Raw genomic sequence first — 21,213 nt, forward strand, 5'->3', positions numbered from 1 at the left:
GCACTTACCTTGGTTCTCTGGTTGTTGATTGGCAAAATCTAGTATTTCTTGGCAAAAACTTTTGCGTTCATCTTCTGTTAAGTGATGATCACCAGCTAAAAGGCTGCTTGTTTGAAGATAACTTTGTTAAAGTTAAGGAAACATGAGGTGGAAGCCTACAGCATTCAGAAATTTGACTGAAAGTGAGATAGTTCAGGTACTGCTTTTCTAATCTTTTAATACAAGACCTGCATTTATCATCACCACACACCTCCGTTAGCAAAGAAACAATGGAAGATTTACTATCATCTGAGAATGCTACAGAATCTCTACTTTTTGCAGACCTACTAAAATATGATCCATTATTAACCTGCGCAATCTTCTCCCATTTAAAGAGATCAGTGAGCAGAGAAAATTCATTATCTGGCAACAGATAAATGCAGCACGCAAGTCAAAGACTCAGCGTGTTGCGTTATGCTGACCAACATTTAGAGCTAAATAACTTCCATATTTGATTATATTCCAATTTACTTGGCTGAGAATCTGCCAAGTCTTACAGCACCACTTGCCATAACTAAGTCATAAGACATTCTTTATACTTTTGAGTGTTGGGGATAGCTAAATACTTAAATGAGTATTTGTAAGACTGCAATATTACCAGCTCAGGTTCTTTAAGAGCATTTGAACTGAAGCAGAAAAATTTAAGTGTAAAGTGATGTAAGAATTTTCAAAGGAGACAGACGTTTACAATGTCTAAGTCTAGTTTAAAAAAAAAAAAAAGGTAAAAAAAAGGAACAAAACCCAAAATAAACTACAAATTTAGCTCAACTGATTCTCAGCTACAGTAAGATTCCCAGTACTGTCACTTAGAGAATAAATTATGAGCTGCTTAGGCAAAGAAAAACAAAACAAAACAAATCCCAACAGCTTTATACAAAGACAGAAGGACCATTCATAAAAAGCTGTCTTTCATTGCAACTTCCACAAGAACTGTCCTGCAGAAGGTACTCTGTTCAGCCAAGCACCCCAGGCTGGAACACCTAGAGGAATTCCATTTCTAATCATGGCACCAATGACAGCTGTACCCTTCCCCCAAAACACAAAAAAAAATAACAAAAATTTTCCACTTTGCTAGAGTACATAGTATCCTGCACACAGCACAACAGTTCAGTTTAGAACCAAGTTACTTCATTTAGCTACCAAATTTAGGCAACAACGTATGAGGCTAAAATGAAAAGCAGAATTCAAATTGTGCTGTTTCTAATGCCAAAAAGAATTCCAGAAAACACCCAGGGCCAGTCAGCAGACTTTTCCACACACCACCCTCCATCTTATCTTGAAAGCAGCAACAATACAGCAACAAAGACAGATTTAATATTTAAACAAATACAGTTGTAGCAGATAGGAGTTAGTGTGTGAAAATAATGCAGAGAGTGAAGAATTTGAAGCCTGTCAAACATTAGGACTGGGCCAAATCATTCTCTCAAAGTATTACTTAGCATTTACGTGGCATTTGCAGAGAAGATCTCATTCACATACTGAAGTTCTGTAAAAGCTCAGTCTTAAGAACTTAAAAGCTAACAACTCCCACTCACCTTCTGAAGAGGAGAACAAAGCCATAGATAAAAACTAAATGGCAACAAAAAAATATTAACACACCACATATCACACCACAGCCACAAGATTTTCAGCTTCCAAGCCTTCTGTTTTAACTTTCGGAAAAAGTCACCATTACAAATACCAGAAAAGTCCTTGCCAGGGCAGTTACAGGAAAAAGGTGGGAGCAGTTATAGAAATAAAGCCCAGAAATCAAGCTCCTTAATATAGGAAGACACCGTAATTCCATATTTACCAAATAAAAACACGGTACCACATAAAAACATCCACAGTGACGAAGTACAAACAGAATCGTAAGAAACCTCTATGGTATCTGCTGAAGTAACGGCAAATTCCACACTCTCCAGGCTGTACCACCCTCTAGAGCCTAGATGTATTTGAAAATGGAGAGCAGCAACCATACACAAAAGGTTTGAAGTGAACCCAATGTTAAAAAAAATAAAAATGAAAAAAATAAATAACCCAACTGCCCCCATATGAACAGCAACAATGGAACCAAGAAATAACCCATCTGTCCGGTGTTTGCCAGTCTCTACTGTTAAATAAAAGTTAGAGATACGTCAGAAAAATAATCCAAAGTATCATTTTCACCCATCTTGATTTTTCTGGCTCTGCCTGTTAGAGGATACTTTTCTATTTGCCCAAGGTGTTTCTGACATTCAGCTAACTGTTTCCTCGTGTGTGTGACGAGCAATGCCCAGCCTTCTGCAAGGTAAGTTTTCAGTGCTCCTTGAAGATAGACTTCTGCCTTCTGCGGACCTTTCTTCCTCCTTTAAAAATAAAGAAATGAGCACAGAGCGATGTAAGAACCTCTGCAGCCATGAAAACTCTCTACGTATTTTCAGAAAGTGGTGATGGGAGAGGAGCAGTGCATGTGAATGCAGAACAAGGTGCAGCAAACCATTATGCTCTTCATTTTGCTGGTGCAGACCAACATACCGGCCTACCTTTATGCCATTCACTTAAGCAAACAGAACTGCATTAAGGGTAAATAGACCACACCAGTGGAAGACTTCATAGACAGATCTATCCTAAGCCAGAGCAAGTGAGGTGAAGCTACCTCCTGCAAATGCCACAAAAGCCATCTCAAGCTTCTGACAGTTAACGAAAAATACGCTTACTTAACAGGTTTAAAGCAAGAAAATGCTTCAATTAAATTATCATTTTATCGCTCCAAAAGAGTTCCATGGTAGCCTTTGAACCTAACATTATTCCCCCAGGTAAAAATATAATTCAACAGGATCTGCTCTGGGTCGAAGATCAGACTATACTGAAAATAGGTGAGAAGCATGCCCAAAACATCTTTTCTCCAAAAAAACCCACTTAAGACTCCCAAATTCTTCCAAATAAGAAAAAAAAAATGAAACAGAAAACCAATGCATGAGGTTCCTTCAGGGGAATTTAATTTAGGGGCGTAAAATCACTGTAAGTTTCATGGTGGGGGAAACAAATATTTTGTAATCATAAACTCAAACATTAAACTGATTACTCTCCAAAGAACCTGTTTTCTAGCTTTTCTTAGGTGTATACACATGTAGTCAAGATCATTATAAACTTTGAAACAAGTCAGAAGCCACGTTACAAAGTCAGCTACAGTACATGCAAAGTTATCTCCTCCCCCCAGCTCCATTGCTCTTTTCTCCCTTGGAGAAGAAACGATCAAGCCAAAGAACACAGAACGGTTAAAGGTAAGAGCACTAAATCATGAGGTGAGAACTAGGGTTTAATATGAAGAGATTGATGGTGTACTTTTTCTTCTTTTCCCCTGAAATACAGCCTGAAACTTAGGGTATGTTTACATTTTCAAAAATACTTCTTAAAATTCCTTTTTAAATACAGCATATTTTCCTCAAGGATTATATTCAAACCTTTCAAAGTTTAAGACATTTTAAACGTGTATTTACATATAAAACTCTGCCAAGTCCTTTCCCACAAGCTTAGCTGAGCGGATTCTTCCAATATTTGTGTACATTTCAATGGTGGCATGGGACAGATCCTGTTTAAAAGAAAAGAAACTATTATAAGCTTTATATATTTTTAGTAGCTATATGGTGTCTCACACAAACTCATTGCCAATACCTAAGTTGCTACAACAAAATAACCAGAATGAGTCACTTTTTAGACTCCCCCTTGTCCCCAGCACGCAATGTGGAGTGGTTTGTAACAGGTCATCTTCACTTTTTCTACAGTTGGCCATTATCCCGTATCTGTGTTATAAACAGCAGATGAAAAAACACTATTAAAAATTAGATAAGGCAACTCAAAACCATCAAAATAATAGATGAGATGCAGTTTCAAGCACTTCTTTACACTTGAATCCTCCTGTCTTTTTTTGAAAGCAGCTATTTCTCAGTGACTGTACGGCATTAGATGATCACTGCAGGACGATGCAGGGTATTATTCCAGGACACACCACAGCATGGCATATTTAGAGCAGTATTACAGCTTGCCCCAGGGACTCACAACTAATACGTCAAAGCCAAAGCAACTACATATAGAACATGGTACATGATTCTTTCACTAAAGCTGCACATAATACCACTAAGTGTATGCAAGTTTACAGTATGTGAACATACAATTAAAAACATGCTAAGTGACAATCATAGTATTTTCACAAGGGTGCCTTAAAGGAATTTTGCTTGGAGCTGTGCAATCCCTCGAAGTTTCCCAGTCATCTTTCAGTTTAATTTCCAATGCAGCCACACTGCCTACACGTCACCTTCCTCACCTTGCCCTCAGCTTGTACTAACAGCGACAAATCGTTCTCACAAAATTAGCTGTTACAAAACACACTGTATATCAAACTTTTTTTATCAAGTACATAATTATCTCTGGCCAGATACATAAAACCATTTCACATCATATTTACAAACCTGCAGCCTCTTCTTGACTGTCAGCAACCTTCCACAGAGCTCACCCTTCTTCAATTAGTGTATCAAGAACTGCTTTATACTTCAAAACAAATTGCTTAAGAGCTTCCAACTGCCAAAATATGTTGCAGAGTTATCTGTCAGAAAGCATCTATTCCTATGGGCCAGGAAAATGATCTAAAATGAGCTCCCAAAGCCTTTCTTAGGACATTTTTAAAGTTTCTTCCAGAGAGCCTATAAAAAGCACTTCTTCATTTAAAAACTCACACTATTCTACAATCAACTAAGCGATCACTCCTTAACAGATCAGCATACAGATGCCAGCTACACCTACAAACGAAAAGCTACGTTCCCCCAAAATTAAGGTACATGCCAACATGCTTGTTGAAGATTCAGCAGTCTTACAAAAGATTGTGAAGCTGTCGCATGAGACTATCCACTTGATGAGAACAAAGCCTTTTCTGGTAATAAAAGCTCATCACTTCTGGCTTTCAACCTGTCTGAAAAGCTGCATTTTACTTTCCAGACTCATTAAAATTCTAAACACACATAGATTATCTTAGTGCTGTCTGGGCATTTTAACTAATTCTATGTTCTCCACTAAATACATGAGTAAAATATGGTTATATAAAAATTGTATATATTTGTGACAACTACACAGAACACAATCTTTTACAGTGTATCTGATTTCTGAATTTCTGTTGCATACAAGTGCAGTCAGAAATACAAACGGGTATGGCACTGTCAAGCTCTGCAGGTCCCACTTAGCTTCTTCAATTTAGGAAGATACTGCTGAATTTAGCAGAGATCTTTGGGGCAAGTTTGAACTGAATATATAAGAGCAGCTGCAGATTTTTAGACTTGGTCCAGCTATCCAACCACCCTTACAAAGAAATTCAGTATAAAAATGAAACGTGGTATCTTCAGACAAAATCTTTTGAGACTTTATTTCAATATAACTTTATAAAAGTTTTCAGATAAAAATAAAATGTTCAGTTTAATTCCAGTTTTTCCCCAGAAAACGTTAATGGCAGTACTGCAAAATATAAGTAATTTCAGAAGAAAATTATTTAAAGGAAAAATAACCCAAAATAAACCAAATACCCCAAACCCAAATGCACTCTTGTGACCATTAGGGTTTGCTTGCTTTATTTAACAATCTCCTATTAAAACACCCTAGAAGTACCCTTGGGGGTAACGGCAGATGAAAAGCTGGACATGAGCTGGCAGTGTGCGCTGGCAGCCCAGAAGGCCAACCGTATCCTGGGCTGCATCAGGAGAAGTGTGGCCAGCAGGTCAAGGGAGGGGATTCTCTCCCTCTACTCTGCTCTCGTGAGACCCCACCTGGAGTGCTGCGTCCAGCTCTGAGGCACTGGTTGGCAGAAGGACATGGACTGGTTGGAACGAGTCCAGAGGAGGCCACGAAGATGCTCCGAGGGCTGGAGCACCTCTGCCATGGGGACAGGCTGAGAGAGTTGGGCTTGTTCAGCCTGGAGAAGAGAAGGCTCCGGGGAGACCTTATTGCAGTCTTCCAGTACCTGAAGGGGCTACAAGGATGCTGGGGGGGACTTTTTACAAGGGCCTGTAGTGACAGGACAAGGGGTAATGGGTTTAAATTGAAAGTGGGGAGGTTTAGATTGGACATCAGGAAGAAGTTCTTCACAGAGAGGGTGGTGAGGCACTGGAACAGGTTGCCCAGAGAAGCTGTGGATGCCCCATCCCTGGAAGTGTTCAAGGCCAGGCGGGATGAGGCTGGGAGCAACCTGGTCTAGTGGAAGGTGTCCCTGCCCATGGCAGGGGTTTGGAACTAGATGGGCTTTAAGGTCCTTTCCAACCCAAACAATTCCATGATTCTATCATTACAATGGCTCCTCAATAAGGGAGCTGTCAAGAAATAAACACACATATTAAAGCATAATGAGAATGCTAATGTTTTAATCTATGCCAGCTCCAACCTTATTATCCACAGATGTCCCACAGTTTATATAATGTAATTCAACAGTATAGTTTAAGCCATGTAACACCCACTGCAAGGTACAAGTTTGGACCACTCAAAAGGAAGCTGAATTCATACATCAATATCCTTCTGTGGAAGATTCAATTAATTCTGAATTTGGGATGGAAGAATATGATAGACATCACATTGGCTTTTTTATTAACTAAGTATACACACTTACAGATAATAACCTCCAACTCATAGCTGTAAATAGTAACGTTAATCCAAATATTTGAAACTTGGGGCCCATACAGGATTCCCGTCGTAAAATGAATCAGCATTACTGTGTTCAGTGTGTAAGCAATAACCTTTGATACCAATAGACAGAAATATAAATTAGAGTACTCAATTTTAACTTCTCAGGTTTCAAAATTTTGGCCCTATTCAATCTATAATGTGAACACACAAACTAATATAAATAACCAAAACCCATACTTACTAAGTAGTGTTTCTCAAAAGCTTCTACAGATGATAAGGCCTCTTTAAGTTTCTTATAAGGGCTCTGTGATGCATTAGCTTTAGAAAAAAAGAACAAGAAGTGTCACTTAAAAATACATTCCTATTTTAATAACACACACATGCTTTTTCCTGCAGTAGAAAGGGGAGAGTAAACTTAAACCCAGTTTTATGTGGGAAAAGTCACTAAAACTTAGAGGCAGATCATTAATTTCTTCACCAGGCTCTAAAGTAAGCTCAAGAAAGGCAGTTTCACAACCCTGTGTGTGCATGCACATGTGAGGGATGTTCAGGGTAGCAGGGTAAAGGCAAGCAGCAATACAGTAGCTGTACTAACTTCTCCACATGGTATTTCATAAAATTTATTCAACCTCAAAACCACACAGAATTGTACTTAAATACCATATTGTGCCAAGAGTCATTTTCTCACAACCCCCCACTGCTGGGTTTATAAATCAATCACATAAGTATACTGTAATTTAAAGACTTTTTACTATTTTAAACAATGTACTTCAAAGGACAATGGTTAGCAAGACCAAGTTTTTTCTGAAGTAGCTTGCTCAATTTAGAAGTCTTTGCCAGACCAACGATGTGTCAATATTTCTGGAAGAAAAAAGCCCCCATTTTAAACACAACAGTCAGCAAAGCAGTGACTTGAGAATCATCTATCATCATACCTGCAAAAGCAAGTGAAGCATCAGCTTGTCAGCTAATGCTTCAAAGCCAGTAACTGTTCTAGCATAGTTAACATCTGAAAGCTTCTTCCCTTCAGAAATATCTTTGTGAGTGATAAAATCCACAAGGAATAAATAAATTTGATTGTTCATCCATTCAAATAATACCACTTCATCTCAAACGATACCACTTCGTAGTTTCACTTGCAGGTTATCTATTTCCATCAGATCAAGGATGCTCCTTTTCTTTTTCAAGCAACTATTTTTCATACTTGTCAGAAAATACTAAAATTTTTATTCAAAATCAGTACTGTTCAGGACTATTTACCTAAATGCTGATAAATGGAACATTAATGGAAAACTTATACTTGCAACAGTAAGGAGATGCACTGATAATTTAAAGTAACAGACATATAACAGAAACTCGTGAGAGATCATATAGTTCTATCAATGTTTATATATATGTTGGGATACTTGCAATTTATTTTTACTGATGTATTTATATGCTCTGTATTTAAGACAATGGCAGTTATTGGAAAGAATGTATACATTCCTGGTAATACCTGTTTCAGGGCGTTCTGCTCCCAACCCTGCTAACAGATCGACAGTTCTGTTAAGGTCTTCTGAATTGGGTCCTTTCTCTGACACAAGTCCACACAAATAGCCCAGAGATTTTAACTGTAAGAGAAATAAGATGTTTGTTTTCAGTAGGCTACAAAATTAATATAAAACCCTCCTTTTATTCTATCATTCCTACAAGACATTTCCACTGCTGCCACATTATGCTGCTTTAAGATCTGTATTAAAGTTCCTTCATGGAACAAAAGTAGAGAACCTTTCAAAAGTAACTGTTATCCTCACAGCAGAAATTAATTTTGTTAAGAATTAAGTTGCATATAGGTTACGGACTCAAATAACATTGGAACACATGCATATACACACATGTCCCTACATGCATAACACCCAATCAGAATAAATCCCTATGTTTCTCCATATAAATATGGACAAAGCTTGAGATGTTTGGCCGTTATCGTTCGAGATCATTTCTAATAACTGTGTCTGTATTTTTGAAAACCAAATAATCAAGAAATGCAGGCAGTCTCTAGTACACTGATTGGATAAGTTTGCAAACTCACCCAAAGTATTGTTTTCAGGTGAAAGTCTTCTTGAAAGAGACCTGATAAGCACAGCTAACTGTTTTAACAGTGCCCCGCAACTACCATAAACCCCCTTCCAGACAGCAGCTGGTACGCTTGACACCCAGAAGTCAGCAGAGGATATAGTCTTAAAGAAGTTAATTTCTGTTGGCCATTTGGTTAATTCATTTAGAATAACTCAATCAACTACCAAGGTAAGCCCACAAATGAAGCCTTAGCTCGTCATGTTACTCTATACCATATAAAATGGGTCTGGCCATTAACTTTTTTTAATTCTACTTAACTTTGTCACTAGTTGCTAAATTCCTTTCATTTGGTCTGTTCCACCCTACTGCTACTCATTATCCTACAATTATTCCCTTTAGTTAGAAGAGCCATGAATGAGAGGAACATTTCCAACCCAGGTACACACCTTCTACAGAAACATGTAAGGACCATGAGAAGAAAAAAATCTGAATGCATCCATCACCACTTTAAGCAATCCTTTGTTTCCTTTATTCTGATCATTCTCTTCCCCCCATTAAAAAAAACAAACAAACCCAAAACCCAAACAAACAAAAATCCCCACTAAACATTAAAAAAACACCAGTAACTATCCCAAATGAACTTGTCTTTTTATGCTTTTGCAGTAAGACAAAGACCTCCCAGGCTCAGCTAGAAGATTTCCAAATCTTCTGAAATTTAAACAAACTATGATTAAAATAAATAGAAAATACTGTACAAACTATGCAAACAAGAGGATGAGCTTACGCTGATCTTTAAAGACATCAAAGATCACAGTATGCTATTTCAGTAGCTCCCAGAGTTAGTCATCTTTCTACATTGTTTTCCAACAGTGGAAAGCTGTAGCAACCTTCAATACCAACTCTTTCATAGAAATGGAGTAAATGGAACTTGAAAAGGCATTCATGTAATTGGGGAATGGGCTTAACCAAACTGAAAAGGCCACTTTACAACTTTCACTTTATGCTAAGGGGTGGTAAGTGAAGAATTTAGAAATTATTACTTATTTGCCTCTTTGACAAGCCGCCCAGGGTTGAAGTCAGGGGTGTGTTACTACCATACTAACATACTGAAGAAATAATGAGCTATGTAACCAGATTGCTGTAGTCTCTACAATGGTAAAGGCATCCACATTTGGGAAGCTTCTCCTGCTATAACTGAAATTCATGTGCCTTCTCTCAGTCGACACAGACCGAGTTTGTTCTGGAGCTTAATTAGCCACTCATTATCAAATCAGTGATGAGGGAGGGGAAGACAAAAAGGTGAATACACCCCAGTGATTCCCAGGCCTCATCTGACAGAGGAAAAAGTGGATATAAACCTGGATGTCTCATCTAGACTAGACTCAAGACAACGTACAAAACCCCATACTAAATTCCACAATAAGAAGGGCAAAATCTGTTCCAAAGGAAACAAACAGTCTACTTCAAAACTGTAATACCACAACTGCAGCACACCATTCGCTCACCTTCTCAGTGGCATAGCTCCATAAGCCAACCGTGTGGGAAACGTTTGCATCTATTTGAGCCCTATCACAGCAGCCTTCTATTCTTTGTAAGACTTCCAAACAACTCAAAAACACCCAACAATCCAAAGCTCCAGGAGGAACAGAGACCTGAAGATGAACAGATAAAATTAACTGGGAAAGAAACATTAGTCAAGATGAGAAAATACTTCAGCAAAATTCTTCTCTTGATACAATGTAGCAAAGTCTCTTGGAAAAGCTTACTCTAAGAATACACAAAAAGCAGGCCAACTTTCACTACCTCCTGAATAATTTATATGTATCAGTTCATGAAACAAGGATGGCTAAGCAACTACACAGTGATTATATTAACTAGATTTGATATAGTCACCAAGATGAGAGAGAAGGAAAAAGAGGACTAATAGGTACTAGTACTTGGAAGAGTTCCAAAAATTTGGAAACTAGGCCTAAAAAAACAGAGTTAGGAAAAATTTCTATAATATACTACTACTTTCCTAAGGAGACATGCGATCTAACTGAGACTGAAAAGTAGATTAAAAAACTTGAAAAAAAAAGAAATTAGGCCAAGTTTCCTTCACAACAACAAGTTTATTAAGCAAAGGATGAGACATGTGTCATGGACAACTATTAAAGAATTGAGATAAAAACAAAAACACAAAAAAATCCACTATACTGAAAGAGAGAGGGAAAAAAAAAAAACAGACCAAGAAGGGATTATCAGTCAGGACATGATAGAGAAAGACCAAAGAGTTTGATACTAGAATATTTCAAGACTCAAGATGAAGATGAGCATAACTAAAGATCTGCAATATGATCACAATAATCACGGAATGGTCAGGGTTGGAAGGAACCTCTGGAGATCATCTAGTCCAACCCCTCTGCCAGAGGAGGATCACCTAGAGTAGATCACACAGAAACAATTCCAGGCGGCTTTGGAAAGTCTCCAGGGAAGGAGAATGGTGTCTCAAAATCCTGTTCATAAACAAAGCAAAAATATTCCTTTTGGACAGACTATGAAAGTCTTGAAACCCATAATAAACTAAGTAATGGACCAATGTGATAGGAAAGTTCAACATGCAAGGATAATGCATTAGGAAAAAAAAAGAAAAAAAAAGATCTGAATTCTGAAGGAGTTTTCAGGAAGAGAAAGATCACGAGAACAGAGCAGTTTAGATTTCTGCTCTGTGTTCTGTGGCATCAAGCCACATTGAGAGGTTTCCCTGTACTAAGGAAAAGGATCACAACAGGGATAACTACACAGTATGCCCAAGTAAGTGTTCTTGTCTCACAGCCTGAACACCTGCATTCAGTTTGGATCACCATGTCAAGAAAGAAACAAGCAGGACTAAGAGTGTGCAGAGAACAGTTCCAGATACTGGAGGCACAGGAGAGACTTGGGGTGGAGCAAAAAGGGAACTGCAGGAAGTACCTTCAGAGATTTAGAAGGTTGCATGGAAAGGAAAAACCACCACAAAACACACTAAATGTATGGGAATTACATGTTAGTTTTAGACCACATGAAGGTGTCAGCAATGCATCTGAAGTAAATTTTTTGTTTTTAAATGCAGATGAACAGATGGAACTTAGGGAACTTGCTACCACAATGTCAGACAGGCAAAAGTTAGCAGCTACTGTTATAATAGCAGATGAAACTAACAGAGAACCAGACACCCACAGGATTAAGGATGAGTCACAAGGTGAAATCCAGAAACATTCTCATGCACCCTTCACTGTTCTTAAAGATGTATTCCAATTCACAGACATATGTGGTCATACAGGGAGGATGATCAGGGTACAACATCCCTCATAAAGCCTCTTTAGGGGATTAAAAAAACGCCAGCAGAAACTAAAGTACGTCTGGAGGAGGGGTAAAGCATGGAGGCACTGAACGCCGTCCCTTGTTTCTATCTTCCTCCTACCACTGGATGTGATAGCCAGAGACACATGCAGAACACAGAAGAGCATTGCAGAGCACCAAAAGGAATCACAAAGTAAGAACCACAAAAGGCGATCAAAGTAGCACCCCGTGAGCATGGCCGCAAGAAGCCCTCTGTAGGTACAGTTTCTAGTTCAGAACTGCTTTTTCTTACCGACTAACTAGCCTGCGTATCAGCATATTAACCACTCTGCCTTATTTTCTTCAACACAACACTGTTACAGATCTAAAGGATGGGAACTATAGTTCAAGAGACTGGTAATAAATCCAGGAAAGAAGCAGACAAATTACCTACCAGCTTAAGAAGTTAACTGTCCAGGTGACGACTAGAACACTAACTAAATACAGGTTTGGTTTTCAGATGTGATGTCTCCGAACTTCTTTCCGAAGACATCCTCATGATGAAACATTCAACTGTAGCACTGTTACAGTCTGTTATTACAGCATCATTTTGATAACTCACAACCAGTGCTTACTATATTCTGGTCACCAACATCTAAACTTCAAAAATCTTGTTAGATCATCATTGGATAAAATCATTGACATAATGGAATATATTACACTGACTCACTTCTAATAGCTTGAGTTCTTGCACACAGTTGTGAAGAAGCTCCAATGCTCGCTGGGAAACCTCCCATGGCCTCTGCAGGAAGATTAATAACGTGCACTGGCGAGAAAATAGGTAACTACGCAAGTCCAGTAGAGTAGCTTCTTGATTCTGAATTAGCTCTCTCTTCTCCATGTCTATTGGTTTTCGGAGAATTAAACCATTCCAGCTCCTCACTGGCTGGCAAAAAAATGTCAGCCAGTTTGCACCATCTAAGTAAATAAAGTTAATATCCAAGAATCAACCACTGCTTTCTATCAAAGCCTCTTCTTCCTCCCTCCAGAGGTTGTGAGCTGGCTTTTTCTTTCTAAAATTTATCATATGGATAAACGACAATGTCTTAACTTCAAAAACAAAACAAAAAAACCAGCAGAACTTCCACAGTTAAGTAAATCATTTCAAAACATTCAAACCCCACAGGCATTTTGTCTCAGTTGCATATTTGTTATTAGTACAGTGACGATCACTATGTATTTCATAGCAAATAGGCCTACCTGAAGTTCAAAACAAACCAGCTTTATCTGCTTAAGTACTTCTTACTCAGCCATCATGCACAGACATGCTCCCACTTTCAGGTATAGCATCAGGCTCAGTCAGGACAAATATATTTCACTGCAATTACTCCTGCACTATATTTTTACAGATTCATAACATATCTGATTAAAGCTGTTACATAACAGCATATACTTTAGCTCATTAAAACAGTTTAAAGTTACTCGATACTTCTTGCACAGTCATTTTTCTTGAAGAGATATTTACATCTTCTGTAGTGCAGATTAAGCACATATTTCTATTCAGTTTTGTCGTGAATACCAAATGGCTCATGTAATTTGAGGCAAACCTGAATGCATTTCTCCAGGAAGCTCATTATTGAATAACTTAGCAATAAGCTGTGAAAACAGCAGTTGTATCTCAGCCAAATCAATACTTACGTAATTACAGAGTTTCACAGCTCCATCTGGAACGATCATCGAGTAAGAGCAAAACACAGGTTTTCATTAAAAATTGCTTCTAAGTCTCAGAGATGAAAAGCAAAACTTTAATAGACTATACCTGATGCACACTTCAGTTTGCATACACCATGAAACAAGCACAAACTGCCCAGTGCATCTTCACTGCAACATGCTGTCTTTTTCTCCCACGTAAGCACGTGGTACCCAAAGCACTGGGCTGTTTAGCGGAAGGGTAGCGAAGAAATTAAGACATTTAGTTAACATTTTGAGACACTTACCACCAGCCCCAAAATTGACAACGTACTGAGAAAACAAGGCATCCAGTTCATCATACTGCACTAGCGCATCCTCAAATTGCTGCAGCATCTCAAAGACGAAAGCCAGTTCTTCCTTTTGACACACAAGCAATACAAGGAGCACGTTACTGATATGAGGCATGTCTGGTGTTAGAGCCTGCCCTCATCCATACACAGAGCTCTGGAAACTACTTTCTCCAACATTCTTCCCCTTCCAGTATTCACACATACAGGAAAACCTGCCATTGTAGCAGATGCACTGTTTCTTCTTAACACAGAGAGGTTCACAAAAGAAGATTAAGTCATATAGCTATGCCACTAAATTCTGTTGCACATCCAGGTCACACATCTATTAAAAGTTTGTGTTTCAAAAAAAAGAAAAAAAATCCCCACAGCAGTAATAATTTTTTTCCCCTCAGTTCACCCTGTGAGGGCACTAATTTCACAGAGAAGAGAGGCAAAGTGGTAAGTAGAAAAACTCTCAGAATTAGATATATCATGTGCAAGAGGTAGTGCATGAAGTCAAGAGAGACATGAAGATGAGATAGAACTGCTATGGAGAACAGCACTGTCCAGGGACAAGAAAAAGTCTAAAGGAATGAAGACCTTTAGTTCTAGCGAAGAAGAGTTTCTTGCTTTTCTCTATACCGGCTAACACATATTTAGAAATATTAAAAAAATGGAATTCGAGGCATTCTCTATATAGATTACTTCAAAATAAAGCATTTGCTAAAAATCATCTCCATACATACTGATAATAATCTAAACAAAGAAAGCACAGCAACGTTCATATTAAATACTGATTTCAAGTTTGAGTGTCTTTGCACAGGCACAGTGACAGGACGTGTACCCAAAAATTCAAGAGCAACTACTAAAACACTTTCCAGATGCAGTTTATTTGCTTCAATTGAGGTTCATAAAACTTTGACAAGCCTGAAAAGATTCTGCTTCTCTAGTAGGACTGTATTACAAGGTAACACCAACGCCCTAAAAACAAGCTCTAAAACTGCTGCTTTTATACCAGTCTTCCTATTTCCTGCCCCAACCCCCACAGAATGAGCAGAACACTACAAGTACCAGAAAGCCAACTACAACAACCACCACCACCCCTGTTATTAGAACAAGGACTCAAGTACTTTGTTCAATAAAAAGAGACTTTTACCTGGACCATGAAATACTCGCAGAAGCTCCACCCTGGTTCAGTCCTTTTCTCTCTCAAAGTTCTCATGTCATCTTCAAACTTGCCTAAGTTTTTGGTAAAAGACATGAGAAGCAATGTCCTGAGTTTGGTCAGGAAGGCATTCCAAGATTCCTGAGAACGGGAAGAGTCTTTCAAAGGATCAGAAAGTACCACACATCTGCAAAGAGATGGATAAAAATTATTTTTGAGGAAGTAAACATGAAACTCATATAAATGCACAATTGAACACTCTGCATACTTGACAGATTCCAAGTAAACAGAATTTAGTTTTTCACTCAACACTGATGGAAGGAAAGTAACAAAGTTGAATGTTTTATTTGGGGACAGGTATGTTGGAATCATGGGGGGTTTTTTGTTTGTTTGGGTTTTAGTGGATTTTTAAAAACTTTTCCATGTATGTTTAAGGCTGTGATATAGTTTATGAGAAAAGTTAAGCATTTTCCACAAAATGAGTACTCTAAAGCTTTCCTTTTTTTGGAAGCAAATAATGGATATTTTGTTCCAATTACACAAACATAAGTAATGCTATAGCTATCCAAAGAAAAAAAGTCTGCATGGCAATACAAATCAGCAGAATGGTAATTATAGTTACTCCTGGCAAGGATTATTTACAGTATCGCAATTTGTTTTTACACATCCTATGTGCTAAACCTGCCACTGCTTTTCTCAGAAAATAAACAAACAGATTCCATTAATTCGCAAATAAATCAGCCTTTTTCAGAGCATTTTCCTTTCTCAGTTTTCCTATCACAATTTAGTAACATTCAAAAAAACCCTACCAGTATGTCTAAAGGCAGGAAAAAAATCTCTCATCCAAGTAAAACACTATTTCTGGTTAGAAAAGTCATCTTATCCTATGGCAAAATGATTAAACCAGGACAATCAATCAGTTAGAAGCCAAAAGGAAACTGAGTCAGAGTTGTTCATACTATTTGCCAAAATAATCCTGTAATACACTAAACACTTTCTAGGTACAAAGAAAGTGCTGCCGATGCACAGCATGTTATAACATGCTGACCTGCCAGTCACTGTCAGCTCACACCAAGGCACAAGGAGTGCTTCCATCTACTCTTTTCAACTTCAAATGTTTATCCTGTCACTCATTCCTAGGAGGACAATCTCCTGCTTCAAGTTAACTCTTCAGGTTAAAAGAAAAAGAAGTAATATAGAATAGATTCAGTGCAGTGTTTCAGAATAAGGAAGACAGTGTCTATTAAAGTTGGTTTCAAACTAAGATTTGTGTATTTTGTTGACTTTAATGAACGCAGAAATAGATTCGTATATTCATTATTATCTTCCTTAGAATAAAAACATCTGCAGAAACTGGCGTTAAGCCATTATCTCATAGCAGAAAGGTGATTAAGTGAAAGGCAGAAAGTACAATGGTAAAAAATAAGCCCTATTCTAGTTCATAGTCTCCTCTCGCCTCACTCCCACTACCTGTAATTCTGGTAACACTTTCGCAAGCACCTAAGCAAACAAAACATCTTGAAGTCTTAAAAACTGATTAATACCACACTGTTCCCCTTAAACCTCTCTCAGCCAGGAAGAGATACTTAAAAGCTTTTTGAAACACATTTCAAAGCCACCACGAATCCAGGAAGAACTGGAAAGAAACTTCTCCCTTTATTGCCTGGGTCTTGAAAGCACAGGTCTTACGGTATCATCGGTTTCAATGCTGGATGGGAAGCAAAGTCATTAAACAAGCAAGGAACCTGTTACGTAGGGATCTGAATTTTTAAATCAGCACACTAGTCAAAAGGTTAAAATGTTTGCAAGGAAAGGCATGCTTACCTGTCACTTTGTTTGTTACAGAAGTCATTTCTTATTTTATCTACTATAGAGGTTCGGGGAAGGATATTTGTTTTGTTCTTTTTCTTGGCATCGCTCTCAACTACCACAATTAGCCAGTCCACTGAGTTGTGAGCTCTGAGAACATTCTGCCACTTGGTGATGTCATCCTTGACTGTAGTTTTGTACACTTCCGTGTCCTGAGATGAGAAGTGGTGAATCATCAAATCAAAGAGATGTTCTGAACAATTTCAAAAGGCAAATTTTGTTCCAACAGAAGATAAACAGAAAGAAATATCAAACAGAAATAGTGACCATAAGTTCAATTATTGAAAGAAATCAGATGAGGGATAGTAAGGTTTTGATAACTGAATTTATTTCTAGTATTTTGGTTAACAGTAAATATATCTTCATATTTGGTACAGTATCATTCTTTACATTACTGAAACTAAGATTTTTAAACATTCTTGAACTTCACAACAAAAACATGCTTGAAATTACAAAGCTGAACTCTTCTATTCTTAATTACAAAGCTGAATCTATTTTATTCTTACATAGTAACAGAAGTGTGATGTTTGTACCTTCTAACACTGCTCAAATCTTAATCTGTTTAAAAGCTTTTCCATTAAAAAAAAAAAAAACATAACACAGAAGCATTGTTTGGCACTGTTTTGGCTTCTGAGTTGGTTTTGAACAGATCAATTCAGACAACTCTTAAGGCTGTTCTGGATACTTTTTGATTGTTCGCAGATCAGATGTCACCTTTGTCCTTCAACCGGATAATTAATTCATAACAAAGACCTACCAAAGAGCAGTGAACTGTAGATAAATAGGATTAAGACATTCCAAATCTTGGCCCCTTTAGACTGCTGACACGTACTTATACCTGACACACAGAAGACGAACTAAAGAAAAAATACATAAAGATTTAGCCTCATGGACAGATTGGAACTGAAATACTCTGGCCACATTTCAGTACAATGAAGCAAACGTGCTGTGCTACTGCAGCAACATTTTTAGATCCTGTTTTTTTTGGTGACAAAGTACTGAAAACAGATTATTCAAAAGTCTGTCCTCTTAGTGTCAAGCAACATTACAAAGAAACACTGCTTATGGTAAAAAGTACTCAAGCTGACTAAGTTTTGGTTCTAATAATGTTAGGTATGTGTGCTTATGCAACGCAGACTTAATTGATCAAACAAACACAGAAAGCAAATGAAAAATATCAGAGAGCACAAGTAGAAATTCAAAACAATTTAATTTTCAAATATGACTACTCAGTTTTTCACGATCTTTTCCTAATACTTACACAACATTCTGTCCAATAAATATGAAGAAAGGGAAAAGTCAAAAGGGCCTTATTCCCCTCTTTGGGTAGTAGCTCCTCTTTAAATTGAACAAAGTTAGATTCTAGATGAATCATCTTCGGAGCACGGCCATAAGACCTACAAAATTTTAAAACTGAAATTAGTGGGCGAGACATATGTAGCAGAATACAAAAACGAACATGCATTTTGGGGAAGAGCAATACACTGAAATACAGTTACTGGAAACTCACAAACTACACTTACTGCAGTTTGTACAGAAACTAGAATTTGGTATCACTTGAGATTAGGTGGATGCTCCTTTTTGCAAGAGCAAGCTAGAAGCTTTCATTAAAAGATTTTCTGTGTCTCTAGGACCTCTAAAAGCAAAAAATTTCCAGTAAGAAAATTCCCAAAATACTTTTTGCAATCAGAAAACAGCATGCCACACAAAACTTTTTGCAGGAAAGTATATCTAATTCCACAGTTCTACCTATAGCCTCATTAAGAGGAAAGCCTGTCACTTTCAGAACGTGGCTGCCAAAGAACATCAAAGCACACACCAAGACAAACCCACAAACCACAAAACCAGAAAAAGAAACACAGCATTACTATAATTTTTTCTTTAGGTGAAGTTCAACATAGCTGAGTGGAAATGATCATCCTGAACATTTACCTTGATTGTCTAAGTTCTCCTTTCCTCAAATCAGTTGCTATATTCAACTCAGTTTACAATAAGAACTTCCCAGTGCACACTGGAATATTATCACAAAATAACATATAAGTTTACCTCCTCCATTCCATAGGTTCTCTAGGAAGCTGCTGAGAAAGTGTAGGATATAAGGAAGTAAATAAATTCTGATCTCCAGCACCTAAAAGTGAAAGGCATGAATCTATTATCATGTGAAAAAATAGAAATCAGATGAATAAGCTATACCGTTAATGGTTTGTTGTTTCAATGAAAAGATGTAATTTTGTCTGCTATGTGGAAACTGGAACCTAGCACCAAACTAGACTTTTTTAAATCACATGCGCTCGCAGCCTAATACAACATTTAACAAGGCACACAATACATACACTGTTATAACCTCCTATTACAAATTTCCACATAGCTACATAATCCATATACCAAAGACAGCATCATCCATGTAGCTGGTCAAACTCTAAAAACCAAACAAGCAATGGCCTTGCCAGAGTCATTGGCTAAACAAAGCATATTTAAAAAACCCCAAGACCTTTGCCTTCACAAACCAGAAGATCGGTTAGAAGGTAGTTCACATCCCTCCCACAGCTGGGCTGACCATGACAAAATCAGCATTAGCACATGTTCTGTGCCTTGCTGGGGTTTAACTCCTCTCTCCGCATTAATCTGGGGCTGCTGTTAACACAAAGCTCCCTGCCCTCTTTGCTGTTCTTGCTGCCCTCAGAAACATCGCGTCTGTTAGATGGTGTCAGTCTGCTAAAGCTGACCCTACATACACACAGATCTGTGGCTAGGCTTCAGTCCCTTAGGCTTTGAACAACTGTCTTAAATGCAACGCCATTGAAGTAGCTACCTATATACAAGATGGATAAAATGTAGGCTCTACCATAGAAAAAAATAAAATAAAATCACCAGTAGCATATGAACATCAGTTCTTAAATTCTGTTCTTTGGGTACAGGGAGGACATGACAAGGGAAAAAAAAACAGGCTTACAGCACGTTCTTCCAACTTTTGATGGTTATAAGCACCTTTGAGCAAAGAGATGGTAAACTAGGGAACAGGGTACTTTGTTGGACATGTTTCACTCCAAACTGACCAGTCGACCATGCTAGCCAATGCATAACACCCAAACAGAAGACACGATGTCTGGCAGACACATCCAAATGAAAGGGAAGTAAGGTTAAAAATCTATCTGCCACTGCATTCAATCACAGTTCTAAAATCTGTTATGTCCTTTGCACTCTCTTAATCTGTGAGAATGAGCTGGCCCATAGTACTTGACTGGTATCGCTTACTAAATCTCTCATTTGCGCGTTGCCCTGAATTATCGCAGGTATTGCTCCCTTACCTGTACTTCCTCATCTCTGGCTAGCTGCATTCTCCTCTACCAGAGACTGAAATCTCATTTTTAGAAATCCTTTATTTGCTCCTACAGACTGCACTCCCCCCACCCCCTTCCCCAGGATCTCTTGAACTGAAGAGCTGCGTTTTCCAATTAATATTTTAGCCGGCACATAGGCAATTCTGCCATCTTCTGGTAGCTTCTCACCTTTTTCTGTTTTACAATTATCTGCCATTGCACAGCCCGACCTGGACAAAAGACCTTCTTACCTTCCTGTGGAACAGGGAGCCAAGGCTGGAGAAGAACCTGACATCCTTTCTTCTCCCTCCCACCATGCAATCTCACCTCCTGATACACAGCCATGCAGTGCCCCCACAGTAACTTAGAACCCTTTAGTTCATCTTGGGAACCCTTTTCTAGTCCACTCACCATTTCCCAATTTTCCCCATAAATACTATTTTCATGACCAGCCACTACAATAATTCTATCACTGCACAATAAAAATAAATAAATAAAATTTTAAAAGTCTGATTAAAGGCCAGAAGAAGCAAAACAATCTCTTCTGATGTCTAACCACAATAGCTATTGTTCAGTGATACAATTTCCTAGAACAGTTCAAAAAACACAAACAAAAAAAATCCCGCTCTACTACTGGTGCTTTAGTCTTAAGTCTCCAGAAAACTACTAAACAAGTTATTCTTGACTCTTCACCTTCACCCTGTTCTGTCTGAAGTAAGTGTACCATAGAAAATCTTATTTAAGACTACAAACAAATGTCTCAGACGAATACTGAAGCAAGTGTCAGTCATATCGTTAATGCTGTCTTATACCAAGTTACAAC

At 38.0% G+C, this 21,213-nt stretch overlaps 1 protein-coding gene across 1 annotated transcript in view; it reads right to left on the bottom strand.

Moving 5' to 3' along the window:
- Positions 1-20,804, bottom strand: part of TRAPPC10 (trafficking protein particle complex 10) — a 34,260-nt gene extending 13,456 nt beyond the window's left edge. Inside the window, exons 1-13 of the mRNA XM_010148977.1 lie at positions 20,642-20,804; positions 19,117-19,198; positions 18,332-18,467; positions 17,026-17,222; positions 15,193-15,388; positions 14,013-14,124; positions 12,746-12,993; positions 10,221-10,367; positions 8,156-8,270; positions 6,902-6,978; positions 3,501-3,592; positions 2,226-2,366; positions 9-121 (exon numbers count right to left, since the gene is read on the bottom strand). Coding sequence (XP_010147279.1) covers positions 9-121; positions 2,226-2,366; positions 3,501-3,592; positions 6,902-6,978; positions 8,156-8,270; positions 10,221-10,367; positions 12,746-12,993; positions 14,013-14,124; positions 15,193-15,388; positions 17,026-17,222; positions 18,332-18,467; positions 19,117-19,198; positions 20,642-20,804 — 1,819 coding nt within the window. The remainder of the gene's footprint in view (positions 1-8; positions 122-2,225; positions 2,367-3,500; positions 3,593-6,901; positions 6,979-8,155; positions 8,271-10,220; positions 10,368-12,745; positions 12,994-14,012; positions 14,125-15,192; positions 15,389-17,025; positions 17,223-18,331; positions 18,468-19,116; positions 19,199-20,641) is intronic.
- Positions 20,805-21,213: the final 409 nt, after the last annotated feature.

Source organism: Eurypyga helias, unplaced genomic scaffold, assembly GCF_000690775.1.
Source record: "Eurypyga helias isolate BGI_N326 unplaced genomic scaffold, ASM69077v1 scaffold19963, whole genome shotgun sequence".
Classification (NCBI taxonomy): Eukaryota; Metazoa; Chordata; class Aves; order Eurypygiformes; family Eurypygidae; genus Eurypyga; species Eurypyga helias.